The 19,996-nt window shown below is 42.1% G+C and overlaps 1 protein-coding gene across 3 annotated transcripts in view; it reads left to right on the forward strand.

The window, feature by feature from the left end:
- Stard7 (StAR-related lipid transfer domain containing 7) overlaps nucleotides 1-12,764 on the forward strand; it is a 28,568-nt gene extending 15,804 nt beyond the window's left edge. For 2 of the 3 annotated variants that reach the window (XR_015682763.1, XM_087650955.1), the window contains 5 exons: nucleotides 3,513-3,623; nucleotides 3,702-3,784; nucleotides 4,582-4,681; nucleotides 9,277-9,361; nucleotides 10,981-12,761. Coding sequence is in view for 2 of the 3 variants with exons in the window: in XM_087650955.1 (XP_087507081.1) it covers nucleotides 3,513-3,623; nucleotides 3,702-3,784; nucleotides 4,582-4,681; nucleotides 9,277-9,361; nucleotides 10,981-11,165 (564 nt within the window). In the remaining variant the exon portion in view is untranslated. 3 annotated transcript variants of the gene reach the window in all.
- The last annotated feature ends 7,232 nt before the right edge of the window (nucleotides 12,765-19,996 follow it).

Genomic DNA, 19,996 nt, shown 5'->3' on the forward strand with positions numbered 1-19,996 from the left:
GTGTGGAAGCCAGGGACAACTCTGCAGAGTTGCTTCTCTTTTACCTTTCTGTGGGTTTTATGTATTGAATTCAGGTTGTTAGGCTTATATAGTCAGGCATGGTTTTAGTTTCTTTCTGTTGCTGTGACTGACCAAAAGAGTTTATTTCAGTTTATAGGTTATAATCAATAACTGAGAGAAGTTGGGACAGGAACTATGGAAGAATACTGTTTATTTGCTCATTGACAGGCTCATGTTTTCTTTTTCTTTCTTTCCTTTTTAAAACCATGAATATTGCTAGATAAAAGCCAATCTGAAAGGTAACATACTATATGAATTCAAATTTAGGTCATTCTAGACACTTGTCAAAACCCACACATACAATGAACTCTGTACCATAGTCAATGATATATCAATACTGGGTAGGCAGTGGTGCAGGCATGTAATCCCAACATTTAGGAGGACCACCACAAGTTATAGCTAACCCTGTCAACCTAGACTAGCTAAAGTTACTACATGGTAAAACCTTACTTAAAAAAAAAAGAAAAAAGGGGTTGGGGATTTAGCTCAGTGGTAGAGCGCTTGCCTAGCAAGCGCAAGGCCCTGGGTTCAGTCCCCAGCTCCGAAAAAAAGAAAAAAGAAAAAAGAGTACTTCTTGCTTTCCTAATTTGAAACTGTTCCCTGCACCCCCCCCCCCAAAAAAAAATCTATGGAAAAAAATACAGCAAATAAATCCATTAAAACAAAATCATTTAGTAGCTAAGCATTTAAAAAGTCCAACACAAGGCCATCAGGAGATTCCAAAGATGATGTTAAGATTCAGCAGGGTGTTAGTAGACTCTCAACTGTGCTGGTAGAGAGGAGGAGGAACTTCTGAAGATTGATGTCGTTTGTCTGTTTTTTTTTTTTAAACCATTATAGGGAACACAATGTTTTTATTTATTCCATTCCCTTCAGATGAGAATTGACATTTGCATATTTGAGAGTATAGTGTGTTATAGTTCTCTGAACAGTTCCTCTCCCTTGTAAATTTTTTCATGATCTTCTCACTACTTTGAATACATTCAGGACGTAGTGTATTATCTTCCACTACTGGGGATGGGAAAGCACAGGCTGCTAACAGGAAAGAGAAATCAACTTTTGGAAAGTGTCTGGAACCCAGGTCTAATAGGTATAAAATTGCAGGCAAACCCAGTCTGTCCTTTGTGCAGAGAGCTGTGCCATGGACATAGACTGCTTTTTGTATAGTCCAAGGCCACTTTTATAATGGACTTTCTCCAGCTCACCAGCGGTATAAAGAATGTCATGAGAAGTTTATTACAGTTCAAAGCTTAGGCTTTTTGCTAGGGCAGCTTTTCAGCTAGCATGAGCATTGGCAGGTTGCCCAATGGCACTGCACTTAAAGAATAGAAGTAGCCCAGTACCTGTGTGCACATACTGTCTGTGTGTATGTGGCCACTTCTGTGCATGTAGTATGGTAAGCTTCTGGGGCCGTGGAGAGTGATAGAGCCTGCAGGCTGGCATAACTGATTGGGTCTTATCTACCTTAACCTGACTATCTAGCCAATGACTTGCTATATGGCTAGCTCTATACCTTTCTCTCCACTGTGGTACACGTCTGTTCCCTCCACGTACACTTTCAAATCTACATCTGCTTTCTTTTCCCAGTGTGCCCCACCTCTCTCTGTCTCTGTCTGTCTCCGCCATCCCACCCCCAAGTTCTGCCCCCTATTTCCTGCCCAGCCATTGGCCATCAGCTCTTTATTGCAACCAGTCATCAGTGCAACAAACCTGATAACAATTCTAGATTGCTTCTAGGCAGAAAGGACTGTCTGACCTTCAAGCATCTGAGTAGAAGGCTGGTTGTGTACCATAGAAATGACAATACCAATTTTCTGCCAGCATTAGCTCTCTCCCGGTACAGAATTAACCATTGAAAATACAGAGACAAGGCTGGAGAGATGGCTCAGTAGTTAAGAGCACAGACTGCTCTTCCAGAGGTCCTGAGTTCAATTCCCAGCAACCACATGGTGGCTCACAATCATCTGTAATGGAAACTGATACCCTCTGGTATGTGTGAAGACAGCTACAGGGTACTCCTATTTAAAAAAGAAAGAAAGAAAGAAAGAAAATACAGAGACAAGGCTGGAGACATAGCTCAGATTTTAAGAGCACTGTGAACTCTTCCAGAGGACCTGAGTTCAATTCCCAGCAACCACATGGTGGCTCACAACCATCTATAATGAGATCTGGTGCCCTCTTCTGGCCTGCAGGTGTACAAGCAGGTGGAATGCTGTGTATATAATGCATAATAAATAAATAAATCTTTAAGAAAAAAAGAAAATACAGAGGCATTCCTTCATAGAGTGTAAAAAAGGTTACCTCAACACACCTTTCTGTGAAATAGTACTGTCCATAGTGGGCTAGATCCACCTATATCAATTAACAATCAAGACAGTCCTCTTTAGACAGGCTCACAGGCCAGTCTTATCTGGACATCCCTTTCTCAGGTGATTCCAGACTGTGTCAAACAAAACTAACTAGAATGGGTGGCAAACATTTTTACTCACGGAGTCATCTCATTACCCTCTTTCCACAGACATTTTTAATTAATTAATTAAACTGAGATTAAAATGAGAACTGAACATAAACAAAACTTGCTAGACAAATAATCTAACTATTGAGCTGCAACTTCAGTCTTTTGGTTTTTTTGAGACAGGTCTCCCTATGTAAGTTCGGTATGTAAGTGAACTTTTGATCCTTGTCTCTGCTTCTTGGATTGCTGATATTTACAGGTGTGTGCCACCAGTGTCTGGTTGTATTTTTAAGACTCCTTTGAAGGGGGCTGGAGAAGTGGCTGAGTGGTTGAGAGCACTGTTTGTTCTCATGGTGAACCCAGGTTTCCAGCACCCACGTGGTGGCTCACAACTATCTATAATTTCAGTCTTAGGGAGTCCAGCATCATCTGGCCTCTATGGGCACCAGGCAAGCATGCAGGCAAAATACCATACACATAAAAATTAGAAAAAAAGATTCCCTCAGGGACTGGGGGAATTATTCAGTGGGTAAGGTGCTTGCTGATTAAGCTTGAGTTCAGATCCCTGTGTCACCCGTGTAGAAACTGAGTTTGGCAGCGTGTGTCTGTACGTAATCCTAGCACTGGTTAGGCAGGGTTAGATGAATCCACCGAGATTGCTTGCCAGCCAGACCAGTCAAACCAGTGTGCCTCAGGCTCAGTGAGAGAGCCTGTCTTAATAAAGTAGAGAGTGGTAGAAGACATCCAGCATTGACCTCTGGCCTACACATGAACAGGCACATACATGAACATTTACACCCATACACACAGACACAGAATCTCCCTCAGTGCAAGTGAGAATCTTACTGTATGTGAAAATCATCTAATAAACAGCCAGGCCTCTTACATGTTGGTACTGTTAAGTCAAATTAGTATTTCTCCATAATGTCTCTTAAGTCAGAGATCCAACCTCCCAGAGAAACTTCTGCATCTCTGTTTTGGATCTTCTCTTTTTCAGCTGGATACAGAGTACAGGAAAAAATGGGATGCCCTTGTGATCAAGCTAGAGGTGATTGAGAGAGATGCCGTCAGTGGTTCTGAGGTTCTTCATTGGGTAACACATTTTCCTGTAAGTATTTTTACTTTAGTTTTATTCCTGTCAAGTCTGTGATGCAGAACACTAATCTTGCCTCACTTCCTGTTTTAGTATCCAATGTACTCTCGGGATTATGTTTATGTTCGGCGGTATAGCGTGGATCAGGAAAACAATGTGATGGTCCTGGTGTCACGGTATGTATAACTGCTGGAGTGCTTGTTAAGCTCCACTAGCTCTGCCTCATCCAACTGTACCTTGGCTCTGGCCTTCTGAGTTCCCTACAGACTTCTAGCAGCCAGTGCCCGTGCATCCCTGCTCAGGTAATAGGCTGTGAACCACCAGGGAGACTTTGCAGGCTGGGAGTGGGTATCTAGGGTAGAACCTAGAGCCTTATTCATACTGAGAAAGCATGGTAGTTATTGATGAGTTATTGATTCTCAATCTTCCTAATAATGCTCTAACATAACAGTTCCTCATGTTATGGTAACCCTTAACCAGAAAATTATTTTCGTTGTTACTTCTTAACTGTAATTTTGCTATTATCAATTGTAATGTAAATATCTGTGTTTTCCAATAGTCTTAGATGACCTCTGTGTAAGGATTTTTGACTCCCTTCCCAACCCAAAAGAGGTTGAGACCAATAATAATAAGTTTTATTTTGGGGGTTGGGGATTTAGCTCAGTGGTAGAGCAAGGCCCTGGGTTCGGTCCCCAGCTCCGAAAAAAAGAAAAGAAAAAAAAAGTTTTATTTAAATGTTTTGAATTTCTTAATGTAGGTAGGACCAGAAATATAGCCTGTAAGCCATACAATAGTTATAATATCAGAGAAACTTTTATATTTCATGAGTACAACCTGGGTTGTGTTCATTCATCTCATTAACTGCTTGGTTTTGTTGAGACAGTTCTACAGTTGTGCCTACTCCCCACCCCTGCTTATCCTTGCCTCACCATTGGTTAGTTCCAGGATAGTCATCCCCCCCCTCTCTTTACAGTGCAGTGGAACACCCCAGTGTACCAGAGTCTCCAGAGTTTGTCAGGGTCAGATCTTATGAATCCCAAATGGTTATCCGTCCTCACAAGTCATTTGATGAGGTGAGTATTACCTTGTGAGAGATGAGTATTGAAGCTTTAACATTTTTTTAAGAAATGCCTTTGTCTGAACTGGTGAGAGGATTTGCCAGAATGTGCATTAGAGTCAGCTGGAACGTGTATATTGTGGGCCCTGGTTTTACTTCCTGATTGTTTCAGTGGGGGCTGGAAAATTTATGGTTTGTGGGCTGGAGAGATGGCTCAGTGATTCAGAGCACTGTGTCAGGCAGTGGTGATGCACACCTTTAATCCCAGCACTTGGGAGGCAGAGGCAGGTGGGTTTCTGAGAAAATCCTTTCTCAAATGCCTTTAAAAAAAAAAAAAAGTATTGCTCTTGCAGAGAACCCAGTTTTGATTCTCATACCCACAAGGTGGTTCACAAGTGTCCATATCTCCAGTTCAGAGAGATCTGGTGCTTTTTTATCTCCATGGACACCAGGCACACATGTGCTTATATAGAACATACAAGTGGAATACTCAGACATAGAATAAGAGCTGGGGCAAAGTATGCATTAGAATTAGCTGAAACTTGCTAGGTACACTGTGAGCCCTGCTCTCATTGCCTGTTTTAAAGGTGTCTAGAAAATGTAACTCTTTAAAAATAAAGATTTAAATAAATAAATTTTTTTTCTTTTTCTTTTTTTTTTTTTTTTTCCGGAGCTGGGGACCGAACCCAGTGCCTTGTGCTTGCTTGGCAAGCGCTCTACCACTGAGCTAGATCCCCAGCCCCTTAAATAAATCTTTAAAATAAATAATTTCTGAGTTTTATAGAATTCTAAAGGTCACAGATGACTTTATTGTTGTTATCTGTTTTTTTGAGATAGTCTCATTATATAGCCCAGGCCAGGCTGCCTTGAAACTTGATATGCATTCCAGGCTGACATCAAACCGGCAGGCCTCTTGCCTCAGCCTCCTGAGGGTCAGGATTACAAATGTGCATGGGTACGTGCATTTTTGTCATTTGTCAATTCTTACTATTTTCTGATCTGTTGGGGTTTTATTTAGAGAGTTCTTGCTCATGGTCGTGTCTTAGATTGTCTTCTAGTACTTTCAGAGTTTCAAGGTTTTCTTGTTGTTGTTATTTTGAGGTAGGGTGAGACCTGAGGTCTTAGTTTCATTCTTGCACATGTGGGTATCCAGTTTTCCTAACAGAGGATGTCTTTTCTCCATTGCTTTGTTTTTGGCACTTTTGTTGAAGCTGCATGTGTAAGTCTTTTGTTCTGTTCTTGTACTAGTACCATGTTTTTTGTTGTTCATAGGGCTTCGTAGTAAGACTTAAAGTCAGAAACTGTGCTAGCTCTACCACTCCTCTTTGTGCCCAGGTATTTTCCTCTATCACTCTTTCCTGTTTCCTTGAAACAGGGCCTTTCATTGAACTCAGACCTTTTGGTAGGCTGACTGGCCAGCAAGTCCCAGTGATTCTCTTATCTTTGCCCACCTTCCCATCTCACCTTTTAACACTGTGGTTACAGGCACATGGGAACTTTTTTACATGGGTGTTGGAGATCTAAATTGAGTCTTCCTCTCTGAGCTAACTCAGCTCCATGTAGCCGTTTTTACTAGTTCATAAACATTAATGTGTTTTTATCTTCTGTTGTCCTTTTCTATTTGTATCTATTTGTATTTGTATCCTTTTTTTTCTTTGTCTTGTCTTACTGCTAGATAACACTTTGAACAGTATATTGAATAAAAGTGGAGAGTGGTGTAGGGTTTTCTTTTTTGCTAATGTCCTTATCTACTTTTGGTCCTATGACTGGGTCCATCAGTTTGTTGTGGTAAGAGCTGCTTTATGGCTTTGGCTCCCTCTTTCCTCCTTCCCTACAAGGGAGAAGTCTATTAGAGCTGTTGGCTCTTTCCTTACGTAACTGTATAGTTCCTCTGTTGTTCAGTTTGTGATTCCTGACATGACCCTGTTTCTCTCTTTGGAATGTGGTCTGTCCTTTCTTACCTGACTTCACTCATAGAGTCACATGGGATAAGAAGCTTATAATCCACCGTCTGCCCTGAAATTTTGCCTAATTTTTCCCCCCAAGTCAGGGTTTTCTCTGGTAGACCTGGCTACCCTGGAATTCACTCTGTAGACCAGGCTAGCCTTGAACTCACAGAGATTCACCTGCCTCTGTTCCTCCCCTCACACCCACCCCTACCTCTGCCTTTGCCTTTGCCCCAGCCCTTACCCCCTAAGGGATTAAAGGTGTACACCACTTCCTGGCATGCTTAATTTTTTATACTACTTTTGAATTGTGTCTTTGTGTGGTGGTTAGTTTTAAATGACAACTTGCCAACAGAGAACCACTTGAGAATTGTAAAAATTTTTTATTTTATGTGAATGAATGTTTTGCCTTACATTTATGTCAGCATGCCACCTATGTGTCCTGGTGCTATCAAAGTCAGAAGAGTTTGTTGGATCCCCTGAGACATGTGACTCAAGTGGTTGTAAACTACCATGTAGGTGCTGGGAATTAAACCTGGGTCTCTGCAAGTGCTCTTAACCACTGAGCCATTTCTCCAGCCTTTATTACCTTTTTTTTCTTTTTCTTTTTCTTTTTTTTTCGGAGCTGGGGACCGAACCCAGGGCCTTGCGTTTGCTAGGCAAGCGCTCTACCACTGAGCTAAATCGCCAACCCCCCTTTATTACCTTTTTTAATATTTATTCATTTATTGTGGGTGGGAGGATCATGTACCTGCCTTGGAAAGACTAAGGTTGCCAATCTTTTTTAAAATAATCTATTTTATTTTATGTGCATTGGTGTGAGGGTATCAGATCCTCTGGAACTGGATTTACAGACAGTTGTCCGCTGTGATTGTGAGCTCTTATTACATGGCAGGCAACCTGTAACTTCCCAGTTCTCAGTTCTGAAACAAACAGCCATCAGCTGGAGGTAAGAAGGGCCTACGATGTCCTGTTTATTTGGGCTAAACTCTGAGCAGATCTCAATATTGAAAAAAGATCATAATTTTACAATTTCTGTCTCTTTTCCTTTTACTTATTGGTCTTTTTAGATTTGCTTTAATTTTCGTTGTTAATTTTCAACTTTGGGATTTTGAGATAATTGCTTTTTAAATTAAGTGTGTATGGGCATGCCTGCTTGTATATTTGTGTACTATGTGCATGTTGCACTCTTGGAGACTAGAAGAGGGTGTCAGATTCTTTAAAAACAGAATTATAAATAGTTATGAGCCACCATGTGAGTGCTGGGAATTGAACCCCTGTCCTCTGCTAGAGCAATGAGTGTTCTTATCTGCTGAGCCATTTCTCTATCCCGCAGATGGAATAACTTAAGAGTTTTATTTGCAGGAGCTCATTTTGTCATGTAAGCAGTCTTTGTGGTTGCTCTGGTCATGTTCCAAAGGTTGGCTTTTACCTCCTTGTGCATATTTCTACAGTCTCACTATGAATTTCTATTAGGAAATCTTTCATTTATTCCCTAAGTACTGAGGATTGAACCCAAGGTCTCATATTTGAGGCAAAGGCTTTACCACTGAAGTGCAGTTCCAGCCAGGATACTTTATTTTCATAATCAGAAGCTCTTGAGAGCAAGGACTAGATATGTTTGTTATGCAGCACCTAGCAAAGTGCCAGACACAACAGGCATTCAAGTATATGCTAAGAAATGAGCAACAACTTAATAGTGTACTTTGAGCAAGGCGGGGACCTAGGTTGCTGTTATTAGACCAGAGTCTTGATGCCTCTGCTCTTAAAGCATGGCTAGAACATTTGTTCTTTATTTCCTCATATAGAATAAAGCTGTTTCAGGTTTCTCTTATGGTATTGTTTTGTTTGCTTTGTAGCCTAGTCTCCTGCCTCTGCCTGCCACCGTACCCAGCAAGATCAGGGCACTTTAATCACCTCAACAATCTTGGGTCCTTTTTGGTATTAGGTATGAACCAACGTAGGTGTGTAGGCTCGGTGGTTAGATTTTTCTTTCTCACTTGAGTGTCTAAGCTGGTCATCTGTAAAATGGAAAAGGGTGGCATATTGTGGAGCTGCAAGGACCTAAGGGAGCTCCAACTGCAGAGTGTTCTTTAAACAGTTATTATTAGCACTAAGAGCAGAAGGAGAAGGTGAGGTCTTTAAGTTGTAAACATAGGGCATCTATATTGGGTCCTCAAGGCTACCTCGTGTTTAAAGATTTGCTGGGAAGATCTTCAGGAGCAAATATTGTAGTCCTGGCTAAAATTTAGGACAGTGACATTAGTAAGGACGCATGACTGGATTATAAAAGAAAAAAAGGCACAGAATAATCTTGAGTTCATCTGAGGCTTCCTTCTCTAACACCAAAATACAACAATGTGTATTTACTGTTTTGGCTAGAAAACTGTTAGAGACTGAGTGCCACAATTTTTATTAAGGCTGGTCCCATAGAACTCTCTAACATGTATGTTGGATGAGGCTGAATGAAGATGCTTGTCATGATTCAGGCACAGAAAACCTCCCTATTGGTTTGAGCATTTACTGGGATCAAGACAGTAAAGGACCTGTCTGTAAAGAGCAGCGTCTGCCTTGCTGTGAATTTTTTCACATAAGATACTGCACTTCTTCGGTACTGGATGTAGAGGTTGCTGTGGTCCTCATCTTTGCTATTTTTCTTTTCCAGAATGGCTTTGACTACTTACTGACATACAGTGACAATCCACAAACTGTGTTCCCTCGATACTGTGTCAGTTGGATGGTTTCTAGTGGTAAGTGGGGGTATGCATAGTGGGCAGGCCTCAATCTGAGCTGAACGAATTGGGTTTTTTCTGTCTTAAGTGCAACAGGAGAGCTGATACTTTTTGTATGCATGTTGGGGGAAATTTGAAAATTCTTCCTATTTCATTTTGGCCTCTAAGTAAGATTTGAAGGTATAAGAAAAAACACCTTCCTAGAACCTTCTGGGTTCTAGAAAGGATTTTTTTTTTTTTTTAACCCAGAGAAGAGTTTTTAAGACTCACTTTGATGCCTTACAGTGTACATTGATGTATTTACATTGTTTTGTTCAGTAGTGATAAATGGCTAGGTTGGTAATGCACACCTGTAATTTCAGTAGTGGGTGCAGGGGCTGAGACAGGAGGATCAAGGCCTAGGTGACAAAAGTAGTGATAAAACCAAAATATTCAAGGCCATAAGATCTGGCCAAAAAAACTTAGTTGTGGGGCAGTTAGGTGGGGAAAGAGAGGGCTACTACCTCACATAGGCTTGTCATAGCCACAGTCACACCCTCCTCTTCTAACACTTTGTATAGAAAGTGCTCTCTCATGAGTTTCATTGTTCTTGTTTGGATTTTTCTTGTATCTTTTTGTTTGTTTTGAGAAGATCTTATATAGTATAGGCTGGCTTTAAACTCTTGATCCTTCTACTTCAAACTCCCAGAATGTTGGAATTACTGCTGTAAGACACCATGTGTGACTCCTCATACACTGTACTTTCTTCTGGTGCTCTGAGTAGTTCCTCATCCCTCAGGGGGAGGATGGGAAATTGGAAATTAGGTATCTATTGTTTACCTACCTATTCTCTAAATAGACTTTGGTTTTGAGCCTGTCACTGACTTGTTTGGTAGCTGTCCTTGGTTTTTTGTTTTGTTTTGTTTTTGTTTTTTTGTTTTTGTTTTTGTTTCCTATTGCTCTAATGAATACCATGACTGAAAAAAGCAACTTGGAAGTTTGGAAGTCAGGGCAGAAACCTGGTGGTAGCAACTGAAGTGGAGGTCATAGAGGAACACTGCTTACTGGCTTGCTCTCCACGGTTTGCTCAGCCTGCTCTTTTGTACAGCCTAGGTGTCACCTGACTAAGTGTGGTATCACACAATGTGGGTGCACCCCCTCATGTTGGTCATCAATGAAGATAATGCTCCTGCACACTTTCCTAGAGGACAGTTTAGGTTTTTGTTTTTTGTTGTTTTTTTTTTTAAAGATTTATTCATTTATTATATATAAGTACACTGTAGCTGTCTTCAGACACATCAGAAGAGGGCATCAGATCTCATTACAGATGGTTGTGAGCCACCATGTGGTTGCTGGGAATTGAACTCATGGAAGAGTAGTCAGTGCTCTTAGCCACTGAGCCATCTCTCCAGCCCAGGTTTTTTTGAGACAGGATTTCTCTCTATAATCTTGGCTGTTTTGGAACTCACTCTTCACTCTGTAGACCAGGTTGGCCTTGAACTCACAGAGATCCACCATGTTCCATGCCTATCCAGCTTGTAGAGACTAGTCTTACAGAGGTGTTTTCTTACCTGGGGTTCCCTCCTCCCAGAGGATTCTAGCTTGTGTCAGGTTGACAAAAACTAACCAGCTTGACTAGATTCTGTGTATCCCAATAGGCATGCCAGATTTCCTGGAGAAGCTGCACACGGCCACTCTGAAAGCCAAGAACATGGAAATCAAAGTGAAGGACTACATCTCGGCTAAGCCTCTGGAAATGAGCAGTGAGGCCAAGGCCACTGCTTCGTCCCCCGAGCGGAAGAATGAGGGTAGCTGTGGCCCGGCTCGGATTGAGTATGCTTAAGGCTTTTGGATAAGGAAAGACAGGCACTTCCAGCCCTTCCTTGCTCCTTCAGCACTGCTGCAGGACAAGGACAAGTCACACATGTTAGAAGACATCTGCTGTAACTGTCATTGCAAGAGAATTTAGAACTGGAGTTAGATTTCCTCTGGAGCCCTAATACTCTTTACCAAACAGAGGACCATGACATCGTGGAGCTGTCATGTTCTCAGGCCAGCTGTTGTGAAATCCAGTATCATGCTGACCTACTCTGGAAAAACCTCTCACTGTAGGCCAGAAGGGGATGACTCCTATCCGCCTCCTACAAGCAGCTTCCTTGCTGACATTCCAAATGCCACCATCGGTTATGCAATGCTCTGGATATCCTTCAGTTCTGTAGGTCACTTGAAGAGTGGTTGGCCCCGGGTTCTCACTAAGTGGTTTTTTGAAGTGCTCTTGGTAACAGTCCTGTGGTGGTGTGAACAGTTCTGGCTGAGCTAAGTGCCTTGTCCTCACCTTGCTTTATCTTTAAAGACATGAAGTTTGTACCAAGGGATCCTTCCCCCTGCAAAATACCATGACATTGACTCATCTGATGAAAGCAGCTTTCATCTTAACTGGCCTTTCTGTGTTCATGGGCTGTGCTCACTGGATCATGGCCTCTGCCGTAGCCTTAGCCCATATGCCAGGAGCACCAGAGACAAACCCCTCTAGACAATAGCTTTCTATTTGATGTCATCAGTGTTTTGATAGGGTCAGTGGAAATGCACACAAAACAGTTTACGTAAAAATAACCAGATTTCTTTTTAACCCTTGTAGCAAATGGAGTTGGAAGGTTGAGCACAGCTCGTTCCATAGTCTTGTTTGTTTTGGCACTATTTTCCCACTACAGATTGACTGGGCTATTCTGGACAGATAAAGGTAGTGGATAATGGTTGTGCCATTTTCTCAGAGTTTTCAAAACTGTAAGCTGACATATGGGCCAGCAGATGGAGTCTTGCCCAATACCAATATGGTAGGGATGGGGTTATGTGACCCTCTGGTCTTCTAAACCGTCAATCCTCAGAGCTGACATAGAAGTAATATACACAGTTTGGATAAGATCACAACCAGGTGATAGGTGCCTGACCTTGCTGGTTTCTTTATGGTAAATAGGGATCAAGTTTTACATCCTTCTCTCTCTTTTCCTGGAGTTAATATAGCTGAAATTTTCTTTGCCTGCTTGCTACCTACCCTGTTGTGGTGTTGAAAAAGGAAACTAAACCCAAGGTGAACATAACCCTTTAACTTTCTTGTTGCCTATTGAGTTCTGTGCCAAGGAAACAACTAACTCCCCCAGTGTTTCTGTCCTTTCAGTTGTTGGCAGAGAGTTGCATCGAGAAGCCCCAATGTCTTTCATATATCTGAATTTAACATCTGTAGTTGAATGCCTGTGAGTGTGAGAGCGATTGTAAGCATGTGTGTGTGTGTGAGTGAGCTGGGGCTCAGGTACTAAGTAGTTATGGTTGCCCTTGGTTTTGTAATTTAACTCTGTACAGTTACTTGTGTCATCATAATGAGTTTGCTCATAACTGTGACATTTTTATCAAGTGTGTGAATAAATACATAAAGGTTGGTACAGAAGAGTGTTCTTCTTTGGCCACATGGTGGGAAATTGTGCTCCTTGTCATTCATCCTGATCACAAAGTTGGCATGGGTCATCATGGGTCTTGTTCTTTCTTAGCAGACAATGGGTGACACAAAAATAGCCACCCTGCATAGACTGTGACCCCTAAGTGGCTAGCTAAAAGTAAAATGCCTGTGTCCAGTGTCTTGATCTGCTAACTCAGATAAAGAACAAGGTTTAGTTAAGGGAATCTATGTCAGATCTTCTATAGACAGGCTTTGTAGAAGATGCATCTTGGGATTTTACTGTTGTGAAGGGACAACATGACCAAGGCAACTCTTATAAAGGCAGACATTTAATTGGGGCTGGCTTACAGTTTCAGAGATTTAATCTATCATCATCATGGCAAGAAGTATGGCAATGTGAGAGTTCTCTATCTTGATCCAAAGGCAGCTAGAAGGAGACTGGATTCCACACTACTTAAGTGTAGGAGACCTCAAAACCCCACCCACCCTCTCACCCAACAGTGACACACTAACTCCAACAAGGCGACACCTCCCAATAGTGCCACTCCCTGTGGCCAAGCATTCAAACACGTGAGTCTATGGGAGCCAAACCTATTCAAACCACCACATTCCACCCCCTGGCCCCCACAGGCTTGTAGTCATAACATAATGCAAAATGCATTTAGTCCAACTTCAAAAGTCCCTATAGTCTATCCAGTCTCAACAATGTTTAACAATTCAGTCTTCTGAGATTCATGTAATCCTGTAACTGTAATCCCCTATGGAGTCAAAATAACAAAGCAGATCACATACTTCCAACATAGGTACAGGATATATGTTACCATTCCAAAACATGATAGAAAAATGCTGGACCAAAGAAACACTGAAAGCTAGCTGGGCAGACTCCAAACTCTGCATCTCTGTGTGTGAGGTCGAGAGCTTTTCAGACTTCCAACACTTTCAGCTTCATTGATTACAACAGAATTCCTTTTCTTTTGCTGGTTCCACTCCCTGTTAGCTTTCCTCAACAGTTATACCACAGCTCTGGCTTCTCTAACATCTTAGAGTTTTCAACTTCACAGTGTCTTGTTCCAATATGTGGAATCCCTACATTACCTTCTGAGCTCCTCCAAAGGGTTTGTGTCACTTCTCCAGCTCTGTCTTCTATATAGCACACTAGGTTCTGGCTGACTACTGCTGCTGCTGTTCTTAGTGATCATCCCACGGTTCTGGCATCTCCAATACATTGGAGTCTTCTGCTTCACTAGGCTGCACTTTCAACAATAGCTTCTCATAGGCTCTCTTCATGATGCAAAGCCTCAACTTCTTTGTATTACCTCTTTAGTTCTGGGCCTTCAACTAACAGTGATGCTACACTTTAACCATTGGCCTTTCTAGCCTCTCACGGTGCTAAGCCTCAGCTGTTCTCCATGACCCCTTCATGCCTTCAAAATCAGTACCACTTGGGTGATTCTTACACATTAACAAATCCAGCCGCCAGCACAATGTTTATATCTGGAATGCAGCTTTGTGCTCAGAAAACATTTCCCAAGAGATTTTACCTCTGTGATGCGAAATTTCTTAGTTCCAGCTCACCAGCATTAGTTGTCCCAGTAACCCTGTCTGCTCTTGAGTCTAGAGCCAGCCACGGGGCTAAAGTTGCCAAGTTCTGTTGCTTGCTGGGGCTGGAACATGGTCCTCTTGTTCTATTATATCTTCACCAGTTTTGTGTTTTTGGTGATTTCCTTTATTAAGTGTGGCAGTCCTGGAACGTGGTCTGTAGACTGACCTTGAACTCGAGCTCTTCGTGCTTCTGTCTCCTGAGTACTGAGATTAAAGGTGTATACTACTACACCTGGATCTAAGCTTTTTAATCCCCTTTCACTAGATCTTTTTAAGTTCTGGATCATAGTTCATTCAAGATATAGGCAAGTTGACAAGCAAGGATAGCCACCGCGATCCATCCCTTCTCTATTTAACCACAATTATATCTCCTTATGTCTAAATGAAAACAATAACCAGGTCGTAATAATGCCTAACATGACATAATTATATATCATACAACTGCAAATGCATATACAATAAGCTTAGCTGGATAGGATCTTGCCCTGAGATCACATCTTCCTTAGTTCATGTGATATCCTTAAACACAGGATTTATCTCCATTTCTATGTCCTGGTGCCCCCTTCATACTTTTGGTAAATACATTTGGTATTTTTCCGTTCTAAGTTTGTTATGTTTGATCAAAAACACTATAGAAGTAAGCCACAGGACAGAGTCTCTGCTAGGCTGTTTTGAGTTTTCTTTCCTCAATGCGATTAAATCTCTTCACTTTAGCCTCAGGCAGACTCTTTAGACAGGGGCAAAAAGCAGCCACATTTCTCACTGAAATATAAGAATGATTTCTAGACAACATACTAAAACTCTTCTGAAACCTCTTGAACCAGGCCCCAGCGTTCAAATTACACTCAGCACATTGGTCTTGCATATTTCTACTAGGATGGACCATTAAGCCCCAATTTAAAGCATTCCACTGCTTTCCAAATCCAAAGTCCCAAAATCCACATTCTCCCAAATAAAAACATGATCAGTCCTATCATAGCAGTACCCCAGAGTTTTGAAGTCCATATTCCTCCAAACAAAAGCATGGCCAGGCCTGTCAGAGCAATACCCCAGTCCCTGGCACTAACTTCTGACTTAGGGTTTTATTGCTGTGAAGAGATACCATGACCAAAGCAACTCTTATACAGGCAAACATTTAATGGGGCCAGGCTTACAGTTTCAGAAGTTTAATCCATTATCATGATGGGAACCATGACAGTGTGCAGGCAGATGTGGGCCTGGAGGAGCCAAGAGATCTATATCTTGATCTGAACAAGCACAAGCAGCCAGGAGGAGACATGCAGGCAGTCAAGAGACTGGAATTCCAAACTGGACAGAGTGTAAGTGTAGGAGACCTGAAAACCCACCTCCACAGAAAGTAGACACTTCAGCCAACAAGGCCATACCCACTCCAACAAGGCCACACCTGCTAATAGTGTCATTCCTCATAGGCCAAGCATTCAAGCATGAGTCTCTGGAGGCCAAACCTATTCAAACCACCACAAGATGGCTTGCTTTATAGGTACTTCTAGGACCCAAATTTCTTCAGGGATTCTGTAATTGAGAAGTTTTTGGAGCACAACAGATTTTGGGCTTGTGTGTAGTTTTGCCTATGGGTGCCAGGTAAACAGACAGGTGTAACTGGCCTGAATGAAATTACTAGACATACAAGGCACACCTCCTCTTCCAGGGTACAAAGCTTGTCTTTTTTTTTTTAATATTTTATTTATTTAATGTATATGAGTACACTGTAGTTGTCTTCAGATACAGCAGAATCCGTTACAGATGGTTGTGAGCCACCATGTGGTTGCTGGGAATTGAACTCAGGACCTCTGGAAGAGCAATCAGTGCTCTTAACCACTGAGCCATCTCCCAGCCCCAAAGCTTGTCTTAAAATACAGGACTGGGTCCATCTTGATTACAAAACTGCAGCTGATACTCCCTCCTTTTGCTCTAGCTTACATTTCATCTTTATCACCACATTTCCTCATTCTCTTCCTCTGCCCAGAGGGTAGTGTGCAGGCCAGTGGGCTCCTGCCAGCAAGTTACAGGCTTTTTCAGAATAAATTTGTGTATTTCTTACTTATTGGTACATATTTAACTGCCACTGATTTGGTTTATCAGAGTTTTGAGCCCCCCACCTTTGGTTATAAGCTATAAGGTTTGTGTGTGTATTTTTTCCATTTATATCAATCAATCTATCTATCCATCCATCTATATCTATCTATCTACTATCTATCTATCTATCTATCTATCTATCTATCTATCTATCTATCTACTATCTATCTATCTATCTATCTATCTATCTATCTATCTATCTATCTTTGTGTGTGCATTGTGTGTGTATGTATGTGTGCTTATGCCAACTTGACATAAGCTAAAGTTATTGGAGTGGAGTGAGTCTTAATTAAGAAAATGCCTCCATAATATCATCAGGCTATAGGCAAGCCTATATGACATTTTCTTAATTGCTAATTGGTGTAGGAGGGTCCAGCCCACTGTAGGTGAGGACACCCCTTAGCTCGTGGTCCTGGGTTCTATAAGAAAGGCTGAGTAAGCCAGGAGGAACAAGCAAGCAAGCAGCACCTGTCTATGGCCTCTGTTTCAGTTCCAGCTCCAGATTCCTGCCCTGTTTGAGCTCTTTCCTTGACTTTCTTCCATAATGGGCAGTGTACTGGCTGGTTTTGTGTGCCAACTTGACACAAGCTGGAGTTATCACTGAGAAAGGAGCCTCAGTTGTGGAAATGCCTTCATGAGACCCAGCTGTAAGGCATTTTCTCAACTAGTGATCAACGTGAGAGGTGGGTGGTGCTGTCCCTGGGCTGGTGGTCTTGGGTTCTATAAGAAAGCAAGCCGAGCAAGCCAGGGGAAGCAAACCAATAAGAAACATCTCTCCATGGCTTCTGCTTCCTGACCTGCTTGAGTTCCAGTCCTGATTCCTTTGGTGATGAACAGCAATGTAGAAGTGTAAGCTGAATAAACCGTTTCCTCCCCAACTTGCTTCTTGGTCGTGATGTTTGTGCAGGAATAGAAACCCTGACTAAGACAGGCAGAGATATGGAAGTGTAAGCAAAATTAACTCTCTGCTTCCCAACTTGCTTTTGGTCTTGGTTTTTGTTTTTTTTTTTTTTTTTTTGTTTTGTTTTGTTTTGTTTTTTGTTTTTTTTTTTTTTTTTTGGTTTTTTTTTTTTTTTTTTTTTTTTGGTTCTTTTTTTCGGAGCTGGGGACCGAACCCAGGGCCTTGCGCTTCCTAGGCAAGCGCTCTACCACTGAGCTAAATCCCCAGCCCCTTGGGGCTAGTCTTAAAACATCATTTTGGAGCTGGGTGGTGATGGAAGAGGCAGGTGGATCTCTGTGAGTTTGAGGCCAGCCTGATGTACCGAGTGAGTTCCAGGACAGACAGGGTGAAAACAGAAACCCTGTCTCTAAAAGACCAAACCAAGCCAACCAACCAACCAAACAAACAAACAAACAAACAAACCATTTTGGAGCCCAGTATGGTGATAAGCCTTTACTCTAGAGGCAGAGGCTGATGGAATTCTGAGAGTTGGCGGCTAGCCTGGTCTACAACAGTTCCAGGCCAACCAGGGCTGTATAGTGAGACACTGCCTTAAAACACAATAACTTAACATACATTATTTATTTATTTATTTATTTATTTATTTATTTCTGCCTGCTTTATTTTGAGGCATGATCTAGTCATACCAGCCCTGGTTGGTCTGGAACTCACAATGTAGATCAGCTTAGCCTCAACCATTTAGCAATCTTCCTGTCTGTGCTCCCTGGATACTGTCATATAGGTATGCAAAAGTGAGCCCAGTAATACTTTCTAAGTCTTACATTTCAAAGTGACTGGTCCCTGCCCTTAGTATGGTAGGGTTCAGATCATGAAGAGATCTAAGACCCATTATTTCCAATAAATATACCTAAAAGTCTTCAAAATTAGTGATGTGTGAAAAAAAAAGCGTAGTCTTGGGCAAGATGTTCCATTGTCATAAACCTCAGTGGCTGCTTAGTATACCATGCAAGCAGAAGCCCTTGGCTGTGTACTGTCGAAGACGTTTCCCTCCCAGTGTGGTTGATTATGTCCACAGATGAACTTAGGAAGTGAGTCAGGACCTGACTTTACATCTTCATAGCTTAACCACACCTAAAACTGTAGGACGAGGTTTTCAAAGCAGTAAGTAATAGTTGAGCATTTAGCAAGTACAGTCTCACACCAGCTTCCAGCTCTGCCGTGCAGCTTAGGATTCCACTTTCAGATCAGGGGGCCAAAAGGAACAGCATGGCTGAAATAAATCTGCTGTTGAACTCATGAATGCAGCCAGTCCACAGCTAGTTCAGTGGCTCCGTGGTCCCTGTTTCCCCCTGAGGTGGAATCAGCTACGCGTTTCAGGAGTGAAACCCAGCATCCTGTTTTATATTCCCAAGAGTCCTAATGTATGAAATCTGTGAAAACACCAGTGAGATGCCTAAAGTGTCTCTGGAGCCAGAGCCCAGAACTGCATGACCTTGGACAAACTACTGGATGTGGCAAGGCCCTTCCCCTAATGAAAAGATTTCAGGGGACCAATCACTGGGTGAGGAATAGGAGGGACTTCCAGGTCGGAGAGGGGAAGCGAGGAGGAGAAAAGAGGGTAAGGGAGGAGAGGAAGGAGGAAGATGGAGGAAGAGAAGGACGACCCAGATCCGTGTGGCTTTCAGTAGCCACAGGTAGCTCTGAATATCTTATAAGGGATGGATAATAGCAGGACACTTTGTCTTATCTAGGTGGGCAGTTTATATCAATATCAATTGGCTCTGAGTTTATTGTGTGGATGTTTTGTAGGGTGAGAATTTACTGATATAACTCTGATTGGTAACTTACAAGCCTCTGGAGTTTTGCTCTTGCCAGGGTACAGAGATTTGTGGCAGCTAACCATAGTTGTTACACAGGGCTGGCATTGCAGTGGCCCATCAAGGGAACATAGCAAGTTGGGTGAAGACATTTTGAGAACTCTGGACCAGAGAGAGGGTCTAATGAGGTGGGAACAACCAACTGGTGCCATGTAGCCCGCCGGTGTCCGGCATAGTGTGGGATAGAAAATCCATTTTTTATTATTTAACACCATAGGTAGCGCCCAACATGGGGCTAGCCGTAGAGGCAGCGAGACTGCTGGGACCAGAGAGGAGCCAGCAATAGCGTGGGATGGTAAATCCTTTTTAATTATTTCCTGCTACAACTGGACCTCTGTTTTCCTCATCAATAAATAAGAGTGTCTGCTTTATGATGTGTTGTGAAGATTAAATAATACCCTAAAACTTGGGAACAGACTTGGAATTGGAGGTACTAACCTCTCTATCATTGACTCCCTCTTGCAGGATACTTGTTCATACTGTGAGCCCCAAGATTGTGAACTGGAAAAAAACCTTATTGAGATATGGTTCAGCCCTAGCACATACCTTTTATCAAAAGCTTTCTGTAAACAAGAGCTAAATGAAGTCAAAGATAAGTCAAGAGGCAGAGCAAGCAACCAGTTGACAAGGACTGATCATAAGGAAAACGAGGAAAGAGAAAGGAGAATCTTGGAGCTGAAAGTATTTAAGGTAGTGTGGAAAAGAAGCCACCTTTTCCTTATGGGATGTTGATGGAGTAGGAAGGT

The sequence above is a fragment of the Rattus norvegicus genome, chromosome 3 (assembly GCF_021556685.1).
Source record: "Rattus norvegicus strain SHRSP/BbbUtx chromosome 3, alternate assembly SHRSP_T2T, whole genome shotgun sequence".
NCBI classification, from domain to species: Eukaryota; Metazoa; Chordata; class Mammalia; order Rodentia; family Muridae; genus Rattus; species Rattus norvegicus.